General features: G+C 39.8%; 1 protein-coding gene across 3 annotated transcripts in view; it reads right to left on the bottom strand.

Annotated features, from left to right (window-relative positions):
• DMXL1 (Dmx like 1) overlaps nucleotides 1-25,228 on the bottom strand; it is a 383,924-nt gene that overhangs the window by 193,593 nt on the left and 165,103 nt on the right. For all 3 annotated transcript variants that reach the window (XM_053701585.1, XM_053701589.1, XM_053701586.1), the window contains exon 21: nucleotides 5,635-5,804. In XM_053701585.1, coding sequence (XP_053557560.1) covers nucleotides 5,635-5,804 — 170 coding nt within the window. The remainder of the gene's footprint in view (nucleotides 1-5,634; nucleotides 5,805-25,228) is intronic.

Raw genomic sequence — 25,228 nt, 5'->3', positions numbered from 1 at the left:
CCCGGATCGGGGGCCAACATTTCATGCTGTCTTGGTAGCAGTGGCAGGTTTCTTGGCCTGCTTTCCCTTGTTCCAGCCTTGCATTGGTCTCCAAGCTGGCTTGGCTTGAGAAGTATTACCCTCTTGCTTAGAGGACGTAGCACTTTGGGCTGGTCCGTTTCTACGAAAGGGACGAAAATTAGGTTTATTTTTGGCCTTGAAAGGCCGATCCTGAGGAAGGGCGTGGCCCTTACCCCCAGTGATATCAGAGATAATCTCTTTCAAGTCAGGGCCAAACAGCGTTTTCCCCTTGAAAGGAATGTTAAGTAGCTTGTTCTTGGAAGACGCATCAGCTGACCAAGATTTCAACCAAAGCGCTCTGCGCGCCACAATAGCAAACCCAGAATTCTTAGCCGCTAACCTAGCCAATTGCAAAGTGGCGTCTAAGGTGAAAGAATTAGCCAATTTGAGAGCATTGATTCTGTCCATAATCTCCTCATAAAGGAGGAGAATCACTATCGACCGCCTTTACCAGCTCATCGAACCAGAAACACGCGGCTGTAGCGACAGGGACAATGCATGAAATTGGTTGTAGAAGGTAACCCTGCTGAACAAACATCTTTTTAAGTAAACCTTCTAATTTTTTATCCATAGGATCAATTTTTTAAATATGGGGGGAGGGACGAAAGGAATACCGGGCCTTTCCCATTCTTTATTTACAATGTCCGCCACCCGCTTGGGTATAGGAAAAGCTTCTGGGAGCCCCGGGACCTCTAGGAACTTGTCCATTTTACATAGTTTCTCTGGGATGACCAACTTGTCACAATCATCCAGAGTGGATAATACCTCCTTAAGCAGAATGCGGAGATGTTCCAACTTAAATTTAAACGTAATCACATCAGGTTCAGCTTGTTGAGAAATGTTCCCTGAATCAGTAATTTCTCCCTCAGACAAAACCTCCCTGGCCCCATCAGACTGGTTTAGGGGCCCTTCAGAACCATTATTATCAGCGTCGTCATGCTCTTCAGTATCTAAAACAGAGCAGTCGCGCTTACGCTGATAAGTGTTCATTTTGGCTAAAATGTTTTTGACAGAATTATCCATTACAGCCGTTAATTGTTGCATAGTAAGGAGTATTGGCGCGCTAGATGTACTAGGGGCCTCCTGAGTGGGCAAGACTCGTGTAGACGAAGGAGGGAATGATGCAGTACCATGCTTACTCCCCTCACTTGAGGAATCATCTTGGGCATCATTGTCATTGTCACATAAATCACATTTATTTAAATGAGAAGGAACTCTGGCTTCCCCACATTCAGAACACAGTCGATCTGGTAGTTCAGACATGTTAAACAGGCATAAACTTGATAACAAAGTACAAAAAACATTTTAAAATAAAACCGTTACTGTCACTTTAAATTTTAAACTGAACACACTTTATTACTGCAATTGCGAAAAAATATGAAGGAATTGTTCAAAATTCACCAAAATTTCACCACAGTGTCTTAAAGCCTTAAAAGTATTGCACACCAAATTTGGAAGCTTTAACCCTTAAAATAACGGAACCGGAGCCGTTTTTAACTTTAACCCCTTTACAGTCCCTGGTATCTGCTTTGCTGAGACCCAACCAAGCCCAAAGGGGAATACGATACCAAATGACGCCTTCAGAAAGTCTTTTCTAGGTATCAGAGCTCCTCACACATGCGACTGCATGTCATGCCTCTCAAAAACAAGTGCGCAACACCGGCGCGAAAATGAGGCTCTGCCTATGATTTGGGAAAGCCCCTAAAGAATAAGGTGTCTAAAACAGTGCCTGCCGATATAATCTTATCAAAATACCCAGATTAAATGATTCCTCAAGGCTAAATATGTGTTAATAATGAATCGATTTAGCCCAGAAAAAGTCTACAGTCTTAATAAGCCCTTGTGAAGCCCTTATTTACTATCTTAATAAACATGGCTTACCGGATCCCATAGGGAAAATGACAGCTTCCAGCATTACATCGTCTTGTTAGAATGTGTCATACCTCAAGCAGCAAGAGACTGCTCACTGTTCCCCCAACTGAAGTTAATTGCTCTCAACAGTCCTGTGTGGAACAGCCATGGATTTTAGTAACGGTTGCTAAAATCATTTTCCTCATACAAACAGAAATCTTCATCTCTTTTCTGTTTCAGAGTAAATAGTACATACCAGCACTATTTTAAAATAACAAACTCTTGATTGAATAATAAAAACTACAGTTAAACACTAAAAAACTCTAAGCCATCTCCGTGGAGATGTTGCCTGTACAACGGCAAAGAGAATGACTGGGGTAGGCGGAGCCTAGGAGGGATCATGTGACCAGCTTTGCTGGGCTCTTTGCCATTTCCTGTTGGGGAAGAGAATATCCCACAAGTAAGGATGACGCACCGGACACACCTATGTTGGAGAAAAGTAGATTTGTTAGTGTCAATATCTGATGAAGAGAATTTCTGAAAGAGAAAAAAACATCATCAGAGAAGGATAAATCAGTATTAGAAGGCACGAAGTCAGACATAGCCTTAATCAGAAAAAATATTTCTTATAAATCTTCTAAACATTTCTTGCACTTAAGAATGGAAATGTATAAAGCATAAATACTAATGGAATCTGCATGTAAAAGTATATCATAATAACTTATTACAAACCATAGCTAAAGATAAACATTTATAACATTTAAAATAAATGAACTTAGCTTTGGTAGAACTGAAACTCAGTTAAGCATTTTTCCATAAGTGGCTTCTGACTCAGGGACAAACGGAGACATCTTGCAATATGTAATAGAAAAAACAACATATAAAACAAAATTGATCAAATTCCTTAAATGGGAAAAAATGCCAGTGAACAAGCTTCTAGCAACCAGAAGCAATAAATAATGAGACTTAAATAATGTGGAGACAATAGTGACGCCCATATTTTTTAGCGCCAAAAATGACGCCACATCCGGACGCCGACACTTTTGGCGCAAAAAAACGTCAAAAAAATGACGCAACTTCCGGCGTCACGTATGACGCCGGAAACAGAAAAAAAGTTTTGCGCCAAAAAAGTCCGCGCCAAGAATGACGCAATAAAATGAAGCATTTTCAGCCCCCGCGAGCCTAATAGCCCACAGGAAAAAAGTCAAATTTTAAGGTAAGAAAAAAATTGATTAATTCATATGCATTATCCCAAATATGAAACTGACTGTCTGAAATAAGGAATGTTGAACATCCTGAGTCAAGGCAAATAAATGTTTGAACACATATATTTAGAACTTTATATAAAAGTGCCCAACCATAGCTTAGAGTGTCACAGAAAATAAGACTTGCTTACCCCAGGACACTCATCTACAAGTATTAGAAAGCCAAACCAGTTCTGAAACGAGAATCAGTAGAGGTAATGGTATATATAAGAGTATATCGTCGATCTGAAAAGGGAGGTAAGAGATGAATCTCTACGACCGATAACAGAGAACCTATGAAATAGACCCCGTAGAAGGAGATCATTGAATTCAAACAGGCAATACTCTCTTCACATCCCTCTGACATTCACTGCACGCTGAGAGGAAAACCGGGCTCCAACCTGCTGCGGAGCGCATATCAACGTAGAATCTAGCACAAACTTACTTCACCACCTCCATAGGAGGCAAAGTTTGTAAAACTGATTTGTGGGTGTGGTGAGGGGTGTATTTATAGGCATTTTGAGGTTTGGGAAACTTTGCCCCTCCTGGTAGGAATGTATATCCCATACGTCACTAGCTCATGGACTCTTGCTAATTACATGAAAGAAACAGTATTTTTGAAGAAAAAAACCTGAGAATTTGCATATCTAATTTGCATATCTTACCCACAATTCTCTTGTGCATTGGTAACATTGTATATTAAGAATTTCTGGGGATACTTGCCTAGATGTGCTAATTTCCTATGCAAATATTTACATTGATTTAATTTTGAGACATGGAGGATTTTAATTTCATGTTTATTTGTTTGTTCACATTACAAATATATATTATTATTTTGTAGCTTTGAATTAGCACACCGGAAGTGCATTAGATTGTAACACTTCCGGTTTACCTTGGAACGCATAGTTTACGGTACAGCACGATTGTTTTGCACTTCCACTGAATGAACACAGGTATTTGTCATTTGTTTTTTTTCACAAGTGTATATAAAAGGTATACATGTTTAACACATTTTGTTATGCTGATGAAGGGGATGATTTCCCTGAAAATGTTCCATTAAAACATATTTTGGTTTACTTCAAAAAGACCTGCGAGTGCATTTTTTCTTGGATGATTATTTATTGCATTTCTGCACCCAGGCAGATGACTCTAGGAGGGTAACACTGTATTCTGGACTGCATTATATACATATACATATATATATATATATATATATATATATATATACATATATATACATACAAATAATTCATAAACAAATAAGCTGCTACCTCAGAATGACAAACTGGAAACAAAGTTTACTTTCTTGAAGCACAGAATCTATTCAAATTAACATTTAAAAAATATGTTCATTTTTTTTCTAATTGAGAAATATATATATATATATATATATATATATATATATATATATATATATATATATTTTAGGGCTGAGTTAGACTAGTCGACTAATCAATTAGTCGATCGGTCTCTCATTAATCGACTAGTACAGCATTAGTCGATTACTGATATATTAATTTTTGCTATATTTTGATAGTCAAAAACAGCCTGTAGCCAGCCTACCGGCCCGTAGCCTTAACCTAAGCCTACTACCGATTGCAGATTGTCTCACTTGGCGGCAGTTATGATGACATGTTATTACAAGATTTTAAAAAAAAAAGAACAATTTTGCAATTACATTAAAAATATTTTGCATTTAATACCTATTTTCTGGCAAGAGGGGGTAATTTCGACTAGTCGATTGTAAAAATATTAGTCATGCACACCCCTAATATATATATATACATATACATACACACACACACAACCATATAACAGTGTTATATTAATATACTTTTGGACACTAAACCCAATGTTTTTCTTTAATGATTCAGATAGAGAATGCAATTTTAAGTAACTTTTTAATTTACTTCTATTCTCAATTTTTCTTCATTGCTATCTTTATTGAAAAAGCAGGAATGTAAAGCATAGGAGCCGGCCCATTTTTGGTTGAAAACCTGGGTTATGCTTGCTTATTGGTGGCTAAATGTCAGCCACCGATAAGCAAGCACTATCCATGGTGCAGAACCTTAAATGGGCTGGCTCCTAAGCTTTACATTCCTTCTTTTTTAAATAAAGATAGCAAGAGAACGAAGAAAATTGATATTAGGAGTAAATTAGAAAGTTGCTTACAAATTGCATGCTCTATCTGAATCATTAAATGTGGGTTTAGTATCCCTTTAAACTTCTAAATGTCTTCCTGTTTCTAACCCACTACAAACCGCCTCTAATCACATGCTTTTTTATTAGCTTTTCACAACAGGTGACTGCTAGTGCATGTGGGCCATATAAATAACATTGTGCTCACGCCCATGGAGTTGTGCATGACACTGCACTAATTGGCTAAAATGCAAGTCAACAGATAATAAATAAATAGCCATGTGATAAGGTTGCTGTCAAAAGAGGAAATCCCTGTTAAGATGACTACTTGCATGCTTACCTTTTCAATACACCTGCGCAAGTTGTGAGTGTTTTTCACCCACCACCCCACTCCCATAGCTCTCAAATCTGACCAGGTAGGATCTCCTTTTTGCATAGCTGGAAGTGTAGCGAGCAGCTCGTCCTCTGCCACAGAATGAAATGCCCAAGCAAAATGACTAGTCGACAAACCTACAGGATTATTAATATGAGCACATTTTACTGAAGTATCAAACACTTAGTATATGAACTATTACACTTCAATTGAAAATAGTTGTGTTATTTCCATAAATAAACTGTTTTAGCTTGGTTACATTTGCTATCAATGTAACTGCTAAAAGCAGTGGTAAAAGTACAGCTCTAGCAGTGCTAGTTACACAGGTGAGTCGTGCAACCAGTGTTACTGATTGTATCAGCTGGGTTTTCCGCTTGGGACCTGCAGGGGTCTGCAGCAGTGCTGAGGTCATGAACTCTTTTACTGTGATCGCATGAGATTTGACTTAACTCTCATGAGATTTCATAGTAAGCTGAATAGGGAAATAATATGAGAGTGCATGAGGCTCATCCCCTAAGCTGTCCCAGGACAGACATAATAAAATGCTGCTTAGAAATCCTTTACAATGGGAGGTGGCTACTGAGAAACTTTTGAGGTAAAATATCTTTCTTTTTTACATAGAGATGTTCAGGAGATATTTTCTAGTCAGCTTTTTAGAGCTATACTGCATCACTTTCAAGTGTTTAAACATTTGGGTATTATGGCCCTTTAAAACAATAACAATTCTATTGTAGACTGTCCCTAAAATGCCTACCAATCTTTAAATTCTAATTTATGAAAATTTCAGAAATTGAACCATATATCAATATCAATATAGTGCATTGATTTATTAATTTGAGGGTGTGAAAGAACTCTCCAGCAGAAGTCCCTAAAGGACTATATTAAAGGGACACTAAACGCAAAATATTTATTTCATGATTCAGACAGAGAATACAATTTTAAACAACATTCCAATTTACTTCTGTTATCTAATTTGCTTCATTCCTTAGATATCCTTTGTTGAAGGAATAGCAATGCACAGGGGTGAGCCAATCACACAAGGTATCTATGTTCAGCCTCCAATCAGCAGCTACTAAGCCTATCTAGATATGCTTTTCAGCAAAAGATATCAACAGAATGAAACAAAATAGATAATAGAATTAAATTAGAAAGTTGTTTAAAATTGCATTCTCTTTCTAAATCATGAAAGAAAAATTTGGGTTTTTATATATATATATATAGCAACAGCTCTAAGAGAAAAAGTATTAATAGGTACAATGTTTAATAGCAAAGACCAAGTAAGACAATGATCTGTTATAAAATTCACTTATGAAAACAGCACCAAACTTTTCAGGCACAGAGCAAAGGATTAGTCACATCCACGTGCATAAACATAAAAACTGGTTACAGCCTTTAATATATTTAAAAAAGGGACCTTTATTCTTACTTCATATCAGGGTCCAAAGTACAAGATAGCACTAACAGTTCGGGCTTGCAATTAGTCTTGACTAAGGACTAATTAGAAGCCTGAAACGTTGTTTCTATCTTGTACTTTGGACCCTTATATGCAGTAAGAAATAAAGTGAAGGTAAACTTGAGCATAGTCGCTTTCATTCATCAAATGTGTAGTATATACATATCTTCTGCGATTTTTATCTTGTAATGATAGAAGGATAAGCGTCATACTCATCAATTGATTGACAGATGACGAATCGACAAATTGTTTCCCCCGGGGCATTGGGGGGGGAACAACGATTGTCAATTAATTGTTGAATATGGCCGGCGGAGGAACAACGCTTATCCTTCAATCATTGCATGGTAAAAATCACAGAAGATACATATTTGATGAATGAAAGTCTCATTCATGTCTAAAATTCTTTCCTATGACTTGAGCGACTATGCTTAAAGGGACACTGAACCCAAATTTTTTCTTTCGTGATTCAGATAGAGCCTGCAATTTTAAGCAACTTTCTAATTTACTCCTATTATCAAATTTTCTTCCTTCTCTTGGTATCTTTATTTGAAATGCAAGAATATAAGTTTAGATGCCGGACCATTTTTGGTGAATAACCTGGGTTAATCTTGCTGATTGGTGGATAAATTCATCCACCAATAAAAAAAGTGCTGTTGAGAGTTCTGAAATAAAAAAAGAAGTTTAGATGCCTTCTTTTTCAAATAAAGATAGCAAGAGAACAAAGAAAAAATGATAATAGGAGTAAATTAGAAAGTTGCTTAAAATTGCATGCTCTATCTGAATCACGAAAGAAAAAATTTGGGTTCAGTGTCCTTTTAAGTTTACATTCACTTTAAGTTCCCTTTTTAAATATATTAGAGTCTGTAACCAATTTTTATGTTAATTATGTGGTTATAACAGTAGAATGTAGAATCTATTAAAGTGATGGTAAATCCAAGCATTAATAACAAACGCTAGGATTTACCATTGCTAAAAATAAACTTAATAAATAAATTTATATATATATATAGCAACAGCTCTAAGAGAAAAAGTATTAATAGGTACAATGTTTAATAGCAAAGAAAAAGTATTAATAGGTACAATGTTTAATAGCAAAGAAAAAGTATTAATAGGTACAATGTTTAATAGCAAAGAAAAAGTATTAATAGGTACAATGTTTCTGTCATCACTTATTAAAAAACAGGTGCTAAATTTAACCTTTCTGTGCTGAAGTATAAAGCTAAAATCAAGGCCTCAGGCACCCCACCAAACATTGCTCTTTACCAATGAGGTTACTCTTTCACCTCTAGCTGTTCTAGGATGTCAGTTAACATACACGGCTACAGGTATAGAGGTAGAAACGTTACCTTATTGAAGAAGAGCGCTGTGATGTGGGCGGCCGGAGGCGCTGTTTTTAGCTATATATTCTTCAGAGCAGAAAAGGTGAGTTTGGCACCTGTTTTTTAGTAGGTGACAGAAACTAGAGTTTATTTTTTAGTGATAGTAAAACCTAACGTTTGTTAAACGCTTGGATTTACCATCACTTTAAGCAAAAACTAATTATGCTTACCTGATAATTACATTTCCATCTGTACGAGGAGAGTCCATGGCTTCATTCTTTACTTGTGGGAAATACAGAACCTGGCCACCAGGAGGAGGCAAAGACACCCCAGCCAAAGGATTAAATACCTCCCCTGCTCCCCTCATTCCCCAGTCATTCTGCAGAGGGAACAAGGAACAGTAGGAGAAATATCAGGGTATAAATGGTGCCAGAAGAAAACCAAACAAAATTTAGGTCCGCCCAACGGAGAACCGGGCGGTAGCCGTGGACTCTCCTCGTACAGATGGAAATTAAATTATCAGGTAAGCATAATTTATGTTTTCCATCTTAATACTAAGAGTCGACGGCTTCATTCATTACTTGTGGGAAACAAATACCCAAGCTCTAGAGGACACAATGAAAACGGGAAGGTAATAAGAAAAAAAAAAAAAAAAAAAAAGAGGCGGACCCTAACCTAAGGGCACCACAGCCTGTAAAACCTTTCTTCCAAAAGCTGCTTCAGCCGAAGCAAAAACGTAAAATTTGTAAAACTTTGAAAAAGTATGTAAGGAGGACCAGGTAGCCACCTTACAAATCTGTTCCATAGAGGCCTCATTTTTGAAGGCCCAAGAAGAAACAGCTCTAGTTGAATGAGCCGTAATCCTCTGAGGAGGCTTATGTCCCTCTGTATCATAAGCTAAGCGAATCATACTCCTCAACCAGAAAGATAGGGAAGTGGAAGAAGCCTTCTGCCCTTTGCACTTCCCCGAATAGACAACAAACAATGCTGAAGTCTGTCTGAAATCCTTAGCCTGAAGATAACATTTCAAAGGCCAAACCACATCCAAGTTATGAAGTAACCGTTCCTTTGAAGAAGGGTTAGGACACAAGGAAGGAACTACAATTTCCTGATTACTGTTGCGATCAGACACAACCTTAGGAGAAATCCCAACCCAGTGCAGAGGACAGTATTATCAGCATGAAAAACCAGGTAAGAAGGCTCACATTGCAAGGCGACCAAAGCAATAGACAGTAGAAAAAGAACCTTCCAAGACAGAATCTTAATGTCAAGAGAATGCATAGGTTTAAACAAAGCCTTCTGCAAAACCCTAAGAACCAGATTAAGACTCCAAGGAGGAGTAGAATTTCTAAATACAGGCCTGATCAGGAAGCTCAGTGAGCTTCTTTTGTAACAACACAGATAGAGCCGAAATCTGTCCCCTTAAAGAACTGGCGGCAAGTCCCTTCTCCAAAATGTCCTGGAGGAAGGAAAATAACCTGGATACTCTGACCTTATGCCAGGACTATCCACAAGTCTCACACCAGAGTAAGAAGGTCCTCCACTCCTTATGATAGATGCATTGGGTGACCGGCTTCATGGCTTGAATGAGATTATTAATCACACTCTCAGAAAACCCTCCCCTGGCTAAGACTAAGCGTTCAATCTCCACACAGTCGGCCTCAAAGAATCTAGATTTTGATGCACAAAGGGGCCCTGAACAAGCAGATCCCTGCGTCAGGGCAACCTCCACGGAGGAGACAATGACATCTCCACAAGATCCGCAAACCACATCTTCTGTGGAAACGACGGAGCAATTAAAAAAGTTGATGCTTGCACCTGCTTGATCCGGGCCACTACACGAGGTAACGGTGGAAATATGTAGACTAGGTTCAATCCCCAAGGCACTGCTAAGGCATCTATCAGCTCTGCCTGGGGATCCCTGGACCGCGACCTGAATCTGAGTAGCTTGAAGTTGAGCCTGGACGCCATGAGATCCATCTCCCGAGTAACCCCATCTGATGCAAATCTCTGCAAACACTTTGGGGAGGGAGTGAAAACTTCCTCCCCGGATAATACGATTCTCTGCTGAGAAAATCCGCTTCCCAGTTGTCCCCACCCGGGATGTGTATCTGACAGCGAGCAGTTGTGGGTCTCTGCCCATTCCAGAATCTGAGATACTTCCCTCATGGCTAGGGAGCTTCTCGTCCCTCCCTGGTGGTTGATGTAAGCCACTGAGGTAATGTTTTCCAACTGGAATCTGATAAATTGAGACGGACCCAGGAGGGGCCAAGCCCTCAGAGCGTTGAAGATCGCTCGAAGTTCCAGGATGTTTATCGGAAGAAGCGACTCCTCCCAACTCCACCTGCCCTGTGCCTTCCTGGCACCCCAAACAGCTCCCCATCCTGAGAGGCTCACGCCCGTAGTCACAATCTCCCAGGATGGTCTCAGGAAGGATGTCTCTTGGGACAGCTGATCCGGACGAAGCCACCAAGAGAGGGAGTCCCTCACCTGGTTGTCCAGAGAGATCTGTTGGGATAGATCCGAGTGATCGCCGTTCCATTCCCTAAGCATGGACAACTGAAGAGGTTGCAGATGGAACCTGGCAAATGGAATGACATTTATAATGAATACCATGAGCCCAATCACCTCCATACACCGGGCCACTGATGGCCTTGAGGTGGTTTGAAGTGCCAGAAAGCTGGAGGCAATTTTGCAACGTCTCTGGTCTGTCAGGAATATCTTCATGGATATGGAGTCTATTATCGTGCCCAGGAACTCCACTCTGGTACTAGGAACCAGATAACTCTTTCCTGAGTTTATCTTCCATCCAAGAGATTGCAGAAGAAGAGCTCTCAAATGGTCCCCTGCCAGCCGGCAGCAAGGGGCCTGGACCAAGATATCATCCAGATAAGGTGCTACTGTGATACTTCTGGATCTCACCACCGTGAGCAGAGCTCCTAGAACCTTCATAAAGACTCTTGGAGCAGTAGCCAGACCGAAGGGGAGAGCTACAAACTAAGTGCTGATCCAGAAAAAGAGAATCTTAGGAATGTGAAGTGATCCTTGTGTATTGGCACATGAAGGTAAGCATCCTTCAAGTCTATCGTAGTCATGAACTGACCCTCTTGAACTAAGGGCAGAATAGACCTTAGTCTCCATCTTGAACGATGGGACCGACAGAAACTTGTTTAAGCACTTGAGGTCTAGAATCGGGCGAAACGTGCCCTCCTTCTTTGGGACCACAAAAGAAAATTTATGCTTACCTGATAAATTTGTTTCTTTTTAGACACGATGAGTCCACGGATTTCATCCTTACTTTTGGGATAAGGAGAGCACCACAGCAGAGCTGTATATATATAGCTCCTCCCTTCACTCCCATTCCAGTAATTCGACCGAAGTTAGGAAGAGAAAGGAAAAGCTAAGGTGCAGAGGTGTCTGAAGTGTAACAAATTAATAATCTGTCTCATAGAACAGGGCAGGCCGTGGACTCATTGTATCTAAAAAGAAACAAATTTATCAGGTAAGCATAAATTTTCTTTTCTTTTTCAAGACACGATGAGTCCACGGATTTCCTACTTACTTGTGGGATACAATACCAAAGATATAGGACAAGGATGAAAAGGGAGGGACAAGACAGGGAACCTAAACGGAAGGCACCACTGCTTGAAGCACCTTTCTCCCAAAAACAGCCTCAGCCGAGGCAAAGGTATCATAATTTGTAGAATTTAGAAAAAGTGTGAAGAGAAGACCAAGTCACAGCTTTGCAAATCTGTTCAATAGAAGCCTCATTTTTGAATGCCCATGAGGAAGCAACAGCCCTAGTGGAATGAGCCATAATTCTTACAGGAGGCAGCTGTCCAGTAGTCTCGTATACAAAACGGATAATACTCCTCAGCCAAAAAGAAAGCGAGGTAGCCGTAGCCTTCTGACCCTTACGTTTCCCTGAAAAATTGACAAATAAGGAAGACGATTGACGGAAGTCCTTAGTCGCTTGTAAGTAAAACTTTAAAGCACAGACCACATCCAAATTGTGTAGAAGGCGTTCCTTCGGAGAAGGATTAGGACACAAAGAAGGAACAACAAGCTCCTGATTAATGTTCCTGTCCGAAATAAATTTAGGAAGAAAACCACGTTTAGTATGCAACACCACCTTATCCGAATGAAAATTAAGATAAGGAGAATTATATTGTAATGCCGAAAGCTCAGATACTCTCTTCGAGCAGAAGAAATAGCAACCAGAAATAAAACTTTCCAAGATAATAACTTAATATCTATGGAATGCATAGTTTCAAACGTAACCCCTTGAAGAACCTTAAGAACTAAATTCAAACTCCAAGGAGGAGCAATTGGTCTAAACACAGGTCTGATTGAACATCTGGAATATCCACCAGACGCTTATGTAACAGAATAGATAAAGCAGAGATCTGGGCCTTTACAGAAAATGCTGATAACCCTTTCTCCAATACTTCTTGGAGAAAAGCCAAAATCCTAGGAATCCTAACTCTACTCCATGAGTAACCCTTGGATTCACACCAATAAAGATATTTGCGCCATATCTTATGATAAATTTTCCTAGTAACCGGCTTACGTGCCTGAATCAAAGTATCTATGACCGAATCAGAAAAACCTCACCTGGATAAAATTAAGCGTTCAATCTCCAAGCAGTCAGCTGCAGAAAAACTAGATTCGGGTGATGGAAGGGATCCTGAATGAGAAGGTCCTTCCTCAATGGAAGTTTAGCATGTTTAGCTGCAGAGGCCTGAGATGAAAACGAGCAAACGGAATGATGTCCATTGCCGCCACCATCAGTCCGATAACCTCCATGCATTGAGCCACTGAAGGTCGAGGATTGGACCGAAGGGCTCAACATGAACTCAGAATCTTTAACTTTCTGACCTCCGTCAGAAAAATTTTCATGGATAAAGAGTTGATTAGAGTTCCCAGGAAGGACACCCTTGTCTGCGGAATTAACCAACTCTTTTCCAGATTTACCTTCCATCCGTGAGTTCTCAGTAAGGATAGCACAATGTCGGTATGGGCCCTTGTCAGTTGATATGACGACGCCTGGATTAGAATATTGTCCAGATAAGGCGCCACCGCAATGCTCCGTGGTCTTAGAACAGCCAGTAGAGACACCAGAACTTACGTGAAAATTCTGGGCGCCGTGGCCAACCCAAAGGGAAGAGCCACAAACTGAAAATGTTTGTCCAGAAAGGCAAACCTCAGGAATGTGTGATGGTCTCTGTGGATAGGAACATGAAGATATGCATCTTTTAAATCCACTGTCGTCATGAATTGACCCTTCTGAATCAATGGGAGAATGGTACGAATGGTTTCCATCTGGAACGATGGAACTCTAAGAAACTTGTTTAGACTCTTGAGGTCTAGAATGGGTCTGAACGTTCCCTCTTTTTTGGGAACTACAAACAGATTTGAATAAAACCCCTGTCCCTGTATCGGAATGGGACAGATTACTCCCATGTAAGAGAGGTCTCCTACACAACGTAAGAATGCCTCTCTCTTTGTCTGGTCTGCAGATAATCGAGAAAGAAGAAACCTTCCTCTGGGGGAAGAATTTCTGAACTCCAATTTGTATCCCTGAGACACTATTTCGATTGCCCAGGGATCCTGAACATCTCGTTTCCAAGCTTGGATGAAGGAAAGTCTGCCCCCTACTAGATCCAGTCCTGGATTGGGGGCAAACCCTTCATGCTGATTTGGAAGCGGCAGCAGGCTTCTTGGATTGTTTATCCTCGTTCCAAGACTGGTTGGGTCTCCAAGTAGACTTGGTTTGCGAGTAGTTTCCTTCCTGCTTAGAGGAAGAAGAATGAGGAATTCCCTTAAAGTTTCGAAAATAACGAAAATTACTCTGTCGACCCCTCTGTTTGGATTTTTTATCTTGAGGGAGGAGATGACCCTTGCCTCCCGTGATGTCTGAAATTTCCTTCAAGTCAGGTCCAAACAGGATCTTCCCCTTGTAAGGAATAGCCAGAAGTTTTGACTTAGATGATACATCCAGACCAAGGTTTCAACCATAGGGCTCTGCGGGCTAAGATGGAAAACCCCAAACTTTTAGCCGCCAATTTAGTAATTTGCAGAGAAGTATCGGTAATAAATGAATTAGCTAATTTAAGAGCTTTAATCCGATCCTGTATCTCTTCCAAAGAAGTCTCAGTTTTAAGAGATTCTTCCAGAGCATCAAACCAATAAGCAGCTGCACTGGTAACTGTAACAATGCAAGCCGCCTGTTGTAATAGCAACCCTTGGAGGGCATAGATCCTTTTAAGAAGACCCACCAACTTCTTATCCATAGGGTCTTTGAACGCACAATTATCCTCAATAGGAATAGTAGTCCGTTTGGCCAAGGTAAAAATAGCTCCCTCCACCTTAGGAATCGTCTGCCAAGATTCCCTAATCGTATCTGCTATAGGGTACATCTTCTTAAAAACGGGAGAAGGAGAGAAGGGAATACCTGGTCTCTCCCATTCCTTAGCAATAATTTCTGAAGTTCTCTTAGGAACTGGAAACACATCAGAGTAAGTAGGAACTTTTAGGTATCTGTCATACTTAATCAATTTCTCTGGTGGAACCACTATTGAATTACCGTCGTCCAAAGTCACCAAAACCTCCCTCAGTAACAGGCAGAGGTGTTCAAGCTTAAATCTGAAAGAAACCACTTCTGAATCCGTAAGCAGTAAGGCACTTCCTGAATCAGAGAGTTCACACTCAGATAGGACCTCCATACCCTCCAACTCCGAGCCTTGAGAGGGTACGTCTGAGATCGCCATCATAGTGTCAGAAGCTGCTCTAAGTTTTCAGATCCAGAATTGGTCTGAATGAATCCTCCTTCTTTGGGACAATGAACATATTTAAATAAAACCCAAACCCTGTTTCGGCAGAGGAACTGGAACAATAACCCCTGAAAGCTCTATGTCTGAAACACACTTCAGAAAAGCCTGAGCCTTCATAGAGTTTGTTGGAACATGGGAAAGAATCTTCCCATGGGAGGTCTTATTCTGAAACCTATTCAATGCCCCTGAGAAACAATATCCTGTATCCACTGATTTTGGACAGAATCTGCCCAAATGTCTTGAATTAACTTTAGTCTGCCCCCACCAGTTGAACTGGATTGAGGGTCGCACCTTCATGCAGTTTTAGGGGCTGTATTTGGTTTCTTAGAAGTCTTGAACTTATTCCAATTTGTGGATGGTCTCCAATTTGAACCAGAGACTTTAGGGGAAGGAGTGTTTTTTTGTTCCTTAGACTGACGAAAGGAACAAAAACAATTGGGAGCTTTAAATTTACCCTTAGATTTCTTATCTTGAGGCAGAAAAACTCCCTTACCCCCAGTGATAGTGGAGATAATGGAATCCAATTGAGAACCAAATAAATTATTACCCTGAAAGGATAAAGATAGTAATCTAGATTTAGACATCATATCAGCATTCCATGATTTGAGCCACAAAGCTCTCCTAGATTGAATAGCTAAAGACATAGATTTAATATCAATCTTAATAATATCAAATATAGCATCACAAATTAAATGATTAGTATTTTGAAGTAGAAAAACAATGCTAGTTAAATCAGGATCTGATAACTGCTTTGCTAGACTATCCAACCAAAAAGTTGAAGCAGCAGCAACACAGGCTATACAGATAGCAGGTCTAAGAATATAGCCAGTATATAAATATGCCTTCCTAAGATAAGATTAAATCTTCCTATCTAAGGGATCCTTAAAAGAAGTACGATCTTCCATAGGAATTGTAGTACGTTTGGCAAGAGTAGAAATAGCGCCATCAACCTTAGGGACTTTCTCCCAAAGCTATAAATTAGACACAGGTAAAGGATAAAAAAATTAAACCTAGAACAAGGATTAAAAGAAGTACCAGGCTTAGACCATTCCTTAGTAATCATATTAGATATAGCATCTGGAAAAGGAAAAAAACATAATTTATGTAAGAACTTACCTGGTAAATTCATTTCTTTCATATTAGCAAGAGTCCATGAGCTAGTGACGTATGGGATATACATTCCTACCAGGAGGGGCAAAGTTTCCCAAACCTCAAAATGCCTATAAATACACCCCTCACCACACCCACAAATCAGTTTAACGAATAGCCAAGAAGTGGGGTGATAAGAAAAAAGTGCGAAAGCATAAAAAATAAGGAATTGGAATAATTGTGCTTTATACAAAAAAATCATAACCACCACAAAAAGGGTGGGCCTCATGGACTCTTGCTAATATGAAAGAAATGAATTTATCAGGTAAGTTCTTACATAAATTATGTTTTCTTTCATGTAATTAGCAAGAGTCCATAAGCTAGTGACGTATGGGATAATGACTACCCAAGATGTGGATCTTCCACGCAAGAGTCACTAGAGAGGGAGGGATAAAATAAAGACAGCCAATTCCGCTGAAAAATAATCCACACCCAAAATAAAGTTTAAATTATAAGCAGAAGATTCAAACTGAAACAACTGCCTGAAGTACTTTTCTACCAAAAACAGCTTCAGAAGAAGAAAACACATCAAAATGGTAGAATTTAGTAAAAGTATGCAAAGAAGACCAAGTTGCTGCTTTGCAAATCTGATCAACCGAAGCTTCATTCCTAAACGCCCAGGAAGTAGAAACTGACCTAGTAGACTGAGCTGTGATCCTTTGAGGCGGAGTTTTTCCCCAATTCGACATAAGCATGATGAATTAAAGATTTCAACCAAGATGCCAAAGAAATGGCAGAGGCCTTCTGACCTTTCCTAGAACCGGAAAAGATAACAAATAGACTAGAAGTCTTTCGGAAATTCTTAGTAGCTTCAACATAATATTTCAAAGCTCTAACAACATCCAAAGAATGCAATGATCTCTCCTTAGAATTCTTAGAATTAGGACACAATGAAGGAACCACAATTTCTCTACTAATGGTGTTAGAATTCACAACCTTAGGTAAAAATTTAAAAGAAGTTCGCAACACCGCCTTATCCTGATGAAAAATCAGAAAAGGAGACTCACAAGAAAGAGCAGATAATTCAGAAACTCGTCTGGCAGAAGAGATGGCCAAAAGGAACAAAACTTTCCAAGAAAGTAATTTGATGTCCAACGAATGCATAGGTTCAAACGGAGGAGCTTGAAGAGCCCCCAGAACCAAATTTAAACTCCAAGGAGGAGAAATTGACTTAATGACAGGTTTTATACGAACCAAAGCTTGTACAAAACAATGAATATCAGGAAGATTAGCAATCTTTCTGTGAAAAAGAACAGAAAGAGCTGAGATTTGTCCTTTCAAGGAACTTGCAGACAAACCTTTATCCAAACCATCCTTAAGAAATTGTAAAATTCTCAGAATTCTAAAAGAATGCCAGGAAAAATGATGAGAAAGACACCAAGAAATATAAGTCTTCCAGACTCTATAATATATCTCCCTAGATACAGATTTACGAGCCTGTAACATAGTATTAATCACAGAGTCAGAGAAACCTCTTTGACTAAGAATCAAACGTTCAATCTCCATACCTTTAAATTTAAGGATTTGAGATCCTGATGGAAAAAAGGACCTTGCGACAAAAGGTCTGGTCTTAACGGAAGAGTCCACGGTTGGCAAGAGGCCATCCGGACAAGATCCGCATACAAAAACCTGTGAGGCCATGCTGGAGCTAACAGCAGAACAAACGAGCATTCCTTCAGAATCTTGGAGATTACTCTTGGAAGAAGAACTAGAGGCGGAAAGATATAGGCAGGATGATACTTCCAAGGAAGTGACAATGCATCCACTGCTTCCGCTTGAGGATCCCTGGATCTGGACAGATACCTTGGAAGTTTCTTGTTTAGATGAGAGGCCATCAGATCTATTTCTGGAAGTCCCCACATTTGAACAATCTGAAGAAATACCTCTGGGTGAAGAGACCATTCGCCCGGATGTAACGTTTGGCGGCTGAGATAATCCGCTTCCCAATTGTCTATACCTGGGATATGAACCGCAGAAACTAGACAGGAGCTGGATTCCGCCCATACCAGAATTCGAGATACTTCCTTCATAGCCAGAGGACTGTGGGTCCCTCCTTGATGATTGATGTATGCCACAGTTGTGACATTGTCTGTCTGAAAACAAATGAACGATTCTCTCTTTAGAAGAGGCCATGACTGAAGAGCTCTGAAAATTGCACGGAGTTCCAAAATATTGATCGGTAATCTCACCTCCTGAGGTTCCCAAACCCCTTGTGCTGTCAGAGACCCCCAAACAGCTCCCCAGTCCAGGTCGGAAGAACAAAGAAGCCCCCTGAACTAAACGATGGTGATCTGTCCACCACATCAGAGAGTGTCGTACAATCGGTGTTAAAGATATTTATTGAGATATCTTTGTGTAATCCCTGCACCACTGGTTCAGCATACAGAGCTGAAGAGGTCGCATGTGAAAACGAGCAAAGGGGATCGCGTCCGATGCTGCAGTCATAAGACCTAGAATTTCCATGCATAAAGCTACCGAAGGGAATGATTGTGACTGAAGGTTTCGACAAGCTGATATCAACTTTAGACGTCTCTTGTCTGTCAAAGACAGAGTCATGGACACTGAATCTATCTGAAAACCTAAAAAGGTTACCCTTGTCTGAGGAATCAATGAACTTTTTGGTAAATTGATCCTCCAACCATGATCTTGAAGAAACAACACAAGTCGATTCGTATGAGATTCTGCTAAATGTGAAGACTGAGCAAGTACCAAGATATCGTCCAAATAAGGAAATACCACAATATCCTGTTCTCTGATTACAGACAGAAGGGCACCGAGAACCTTTGTAAAAAATTCTTGGGGCTGTAGCTAGGCCAAACGGTAGAGCCACAAACTGGTAATGCTTGTCTAGGAAAGAGAATCTCAGAAACTGATAGTGATCTGGATGAATCGGAATATGCAGATATGCATCCTGTAAATCTATTGTGGACATATAATGCTCTTGCTGAACAAAAGGCAGGATAGTCCTTACAGTTTCCATTTTGAATGTTGGTATCCTTACATAACGATTCAATATTTTTAGATCCAGAACTGGTCTGAAGGAATTCTCCTTCTTTGGTACAATGAAGAGATTTGAATAAAACCCCAGCCCCTGTTCGAGAACTGGAACTGGTATAATTACTTCAGCCAACTCTAGATCTGAAACACATTTCAGAAATGCTTGAGCCTTCGCTGGGTTTACTGGGACACGGGAAAGAAAAAATCTCTTTGCAGGAGGCCTTATCTTGAAGCCAATTCTGTACCCTTTTGAAACAATGTTCTGAATCCAGAGATTGTGAACGGAATTGAACCAAATTTCTTTGAAAAAACGTAATCTGCCCCTTACCAGCTGAGCTGGAATGAGGGCCGCACCTTCATGTGGACTTGGGAGCTGGCTTTGGTTTTCTGAAAGGCTTGGATTTATTCCAGACTGGAGATGGTTTCCAAACTGATACCGCTCCTGAGGATGAAGGATCAGGCTTTTGTTCCTTGTTGTGACGAAAGGAACGAAAACGATTATTAGACCTAAATTTACCTTTAGATTTTTTATCCTGTGGTAAAAAAGTTCCTTTCACTCCAGTAACAGTTGAGATAATAGAATCCAACTGAGAACCAAATAATTTATTACCCTGGAAAGAAAGGGAAAGCAGAGTAGACTTAGAAGACATATCAGCATTCCAAGTTTTAAGCCATAAAGCTCTTCTAGCTAAAATAGCTAGAGACATATACCTGACATCAACTCTAATGATATCAAAGATGGCATCACAAATAAAATTATTAGCATGTTGTAGAAGAATAATAATGCTATGAGAATTATGATCTGTTACTTGTTGCGCTAAAGCTTCTAACCAAAAGGTTGAAGCTGCAGCAACATCCGCTAAAGATATAGCAGGTCTAAGAAGATTACCTGAACATAAGTAAGCTTTTCTTAGAAAGGATTCAATTTTCCTATCTAAAGGATCCTTAAAGGAAGTACCATCTGTCGTAGGAATAGTAGTACGCTTAGCAAGAGTAGAGACAGCCCCATCAACCTTAGGGATTTTGTCCCAAAATTCTAATCTGTCAGATGGCACAGGATATAATTGCTTAAAACTTTTAGAAGGAGTAAAAGAATTACCCAAATTATTCCATTCCCTGGAAATTACTTCAGAAATAGCACCAGGGACAGGAAAAACTTCTGGAATAACTACAGGAGATTTAAAAACCTTATCTAAACGTTTAGATTTAGTATCAAGAGGACTAGAATCCTCAATTTCTAATGCAATTAGGACTTCTTTAAGTAAAGAACGAATAAATTCCATTTTAAATAAATATGAAGATTTATCAGCATCAACCTCTGAGACAGAATCCTCTGAATCAGAACCACCAATATCAGTATCAGAATGATGATGTTCATTTAAAAATTCATCTGAAAAATGAGAAGTTTTAAAAGACTTTTTTACGTTTACTAGAAGGAGGAATAACAGACATAGCCTTCTTAATGGATTTAGAAACAAAATCTCTTATGTTACCAGGAACACTCTGAGTATTAGATGTTGACGGAACAGCAACAGGTAATGTAACAGTACTAAAGGAAATATTATCTGCATTAGCAAGTTTGTCATGACAAACAGTACAAACAACAGCTGGAGGAACAGATACCAAAAGTTTACAGCAGATACACTTAGCTTTGGTAGCTCCAGCACCAGGCAGGGATTTTCCAGAAGTATCTTCTGACTCAGCTTCAACGTGGGACATCTTGCAATATGTAATAGAAAAAACAACATATAAAGCAAAATTGATCAAATTCCTTAAATTACAGTTTCAGGAATGGGAAAAAAAATGCCATAGAACAAGCTTCTAGCAACCAGAAGCACAAAATAATGAGACTTAAATAATGTGGAGACAAAAGTGACGCCCATATTTTTTTAGCGCCAAAAAAGACGCCCACATTATTTGGTGCCTAAATACTTTTGGCGCCAAAATGACGCCACATCCGGAACGCCGACACCTTTGGCGCAAAAAAACGTCAAAAATGACGCAACTTCCGGCGACACGTATGACGCCGGAAACAGAAAACATTTTTGCGCCAAAAAAGTCCGCGCCAAGAATGACGCAATAAAATGAAGCATTTTCAGCCCCCGCGAGCCTAACAGCCCACAGGGAAAAAGACAAATTTTTAAGGTAAGAAAAAATTATTTATTCATATGCATTATCCCAAATATGAAACTGACTGTCTGAAATAAGGAACATTGAACATCCTGAGTCAAGGCAAATAAATGTTTGAATACATATATTTAGAACTTTATATAAAAGTGCCCAACCATAGCTTAGAGTGTCACAGAAAATAAGACTTACTTACCCCAGGATACTCATCTACACGTAGTAGAAAGCCAAACCAGTACTGAAACGAGAATCAGTAGAGGAAATGGTATATATAAGAGTATATCGTCGATCTGAAAAGGGAGGTAAGAGATGAATCTCTACGACCGATAACAGAGAACCTATGAAATAGACCCCGTAGAAGGAGATCACTGCATTCAAATAGGCAATACTCTCCTCACATCCCTCTGACATTCACTGCACGCTGAGAGGAAAACCGGGCTCCAACCTGCTGCGGAGCGCATATCAACGTAGAATCTAGCACAAACTTACTTCACCACCTCCATAGGAGGCAAAGTTTGTAAAACTGATTTGTGGGTGTGGTGAGGGGTGTATTTATAGGCATTTTGAGGTTTGGGAAACTTTGCCCCTCCTGGTAGGAATGTATATCCCATACGTCACTAGCTCATGGACTCTTGCTAATTACATGAAAAACTTGGAGTAACCTCAGTAGTCTTAATAACAGAATTCAAACGTTTGCTATTCTTGTTATCAAGAGGACAAGATTCCTCAATACCCTAAGTAAACAATACTTCCTTTAACAAAGAACGGATATATTCCATCTAAAAAAGAAAGGAAGATTTATCAATTTGCCCGCAAAATTAGAAAAAACAGACCAAAGTTACAACTAGATGAAACCTCAGGAAAGTAAAGAATATACTAAATTTCTTCCAAACATAATTTTCCATGCTGAAACTGTTAGACTGCAAAGGGAAATAAACATAGACCTGACTCATGGCAAATATATGCAATATATATATTAAACTTTAAAAATATAAAGTGCCAGACATAGCTGAGAGTATCTTGACAAAAGATATATACTTACCTGAAGACCCCCTTCAACATATAGCAGATAGCCAAACCAGTACTGAAACATATCAGCAGAGGTAATGGTAGAGGAGTATAATTTCGATCTGTAAAAGGGAGGTGGCAGAAGAATCCCCACAACCGAATTTACAGTGAACCTTAGAATAGATTTCCCATAGGTGAAAACATGGCATTATTAGGCAAATACTCCCTTCACATCCCTCAGACAAACACTGTACTTTGAGAGGAACTGGGCTTCAAAATGCTTAGAAGCACCTTTCACAGAAGAAATCAAGCACGACTTGCTTCATCATCCTCCAACGAAGGAAAAGTTTGTAAACCTGAAGTATGAGTGAGGTGGGAGGTGTATTGATAGGCATTTTGAGGTTTGGGAAACTTTGCCCCCTCCAGGTAGGAATGTATATCCCATACGTCACTAGCTCAATGACTCTTGCAGGCAGTGAAACTCGTCAACACTGATTACTTAAGGAGCTGTTAATACGAGTCCTGATGGTTTTGCAGAAAGACTCTCCCTGCATCTCCAGACCCTAACATTCGTCAATGCTCTCACTGAGAGGCTGACAAGACTACTCAAAACTCCAGTAATATTCCGAAGCATACTACCCTCCATAAGAGACTACTCCGAAAAACTTCCGACACTTCTCTGCCATCCTCCTGTGATGAAAGACAAAGAATTACTGGGGGGATAAGGGGAATGGGGGAGGTATTTAAGCCTTTGGGGGGGGGGTGTCTTTGCCTCCTCCTGGTGGCCAGGTTCTGTATTCTGTAATGAATGAAGCCGTGGACTCTCCTCGTATTAAGATAGAAATGTAATTTGTTTCAATACTTCACAAGCAGGTTTTAAAGCAAAAACAGTATTCCACAATGATGAAAGTTTAAGTGTTCGATAGACACAGTTTACATAAAATAAATGCACCATTTCCATATGAAGAAATACAATATACAAATTAGATTAAAAATAATTCTCATCGTTGTTGTACAAAAAGCCGAGCCAACTTTCCATGGAACAACTTTCGTATATAATGCACAAAAACAGAATTTATGTTTACCTGATAAATTACTTTCTCCAACGGTGTGTCCGGTCCACGGCGTCATCCTTACTTGTGGGATATTCTCTTCCCCAACAGGAAATGGCAAAGAGCTCAGCAAAGCTGGTCACATGATCCCTCCTAGGCTCCGCCTACCCCAGTCATTCGACCGACGTTAAGGAGGAATATTTGCATAGGAGAAACCATATGATACCGTGGTGACTGTAGTTAAAGAAAATAAATTATCAGACCTGATTAAAAAACCAGGGCGGGCCGTAGACCGGACACACCGTTGGAGAAAGTAATTTATCAGGTAAACATAAATTCTGTTTTCTCCAACATAGGTGTGTCCGGTCCACGGCGTCATCCTTACTTGTGGGAACCAATACCAAAGCTTTAGGACACGGATGAAGGGAGGGAGCAAATCAGGTCACCTAAATGGAAGGCACCACGGCTTGCAAAACCTTTCTCCCAAAAACAGCCTCAGAAGAAGCAAAAGTATCAAACTTGTAAAATTTGGTAAAAGTGTGCAGTGAAGACCAAGTCGCTGCCCTACATATCTGATCAACAGAAGCCTCGTTCTTGAAGGCCCATGTGGAAGCCACAGCCCTAGTGGAATGAGCTGTGATTCTTTCAGGAGGCTGCCGTCCGGCAGTCTCGTAAGCCAATCTGATGATGCTTTTAATCCAAAAAGAGAGAGAGGTAGAAGTTGCTTTTTGACCTCTCCTTTTACCAGAATAAACAACAAACAAGGAAGATGTTTGTCTAAAATCCTTTGTAGCATCTAAATAGAATTTTAGAGCGCGAACAACATCCAAATTGTGCAACAAACGTTCCTTCTTCGAAACTGGTTTCGGACACAAAGAAGGCACGACTATCTCCTGGTTAATGTTTTTGTTAGAAACAACTTTTGGAAGAAAACCAGGTTTAGTACGTAAAACCACCTTATCTGCATGGAACACCAGATAAGGAGGAGAACACTGCAGAGCAGATAATTCTGAAACTCTTCTGGCAGAAGAAATTGCAACCAAAAACAAAACTTTCCAAGATAATAACTTAATATCAACGGAATGTAAGGGTTCAAACGGAACCCCCTGAAGAACTGAAAGAACTAAGTTGAGACTCCAAGGGGGAGTCAAAGGTTTGTAAACAGGCTTAATTCTAACCAGAGCCTGAACAAAGGCTTGAACATCTGGCACAGCTGCCAGCTTTTTGTGGAGTAACACAGACAAGGCAGAAATCTGTCCCTTCAAGGAACTTGCAGATAATCCTTTCTCCAATCCTTCTTGAAGAAAGGATAGAATCTTAGGAATCTTTACCTTGTCCCAAGGGAATCCTTTAGATTCACACCAACAGATATATTTTTTCCATATTTTGTGGTAAATTTTTCTAGTTACAGGCTTTCTGGCCTGAACAAGAGTATCAATAACAGAATCTGAGAACCCTCGTTTTGATAAGATCAAGCGTTCAATCTCCAAGCAGTCAGCTGGAGTGAGACCAGATTCGGATGTTCGAACGGACCTTGAACAAGAAGGTCTCGTCTCAAAGGTAGCTTCCATGGTGGAGCCGATGACATATTCACCAGATCTGCATACCAAGTCCTGCGTGGCC

The sequence above is a fragment of the Bombina bombina genome, chromosome 2 (genome assembly GCF_027579735.1).
Source record: "Bombina bombina isolate aBomBom1 chromosome 2, aBomBom1.pri, whole genome shotgun sequence".
NCBI classification, from domain to species: Eukaryota; Metazoa; Chordata; class Amphibia; order Anura; family Bombinatoridae; genus Bombina; species Bombina bombina.
Note: the sequence above shows the minus strand (reverse complement) of the source record. Positions and strands in the feature narration are given on the sequence as shown.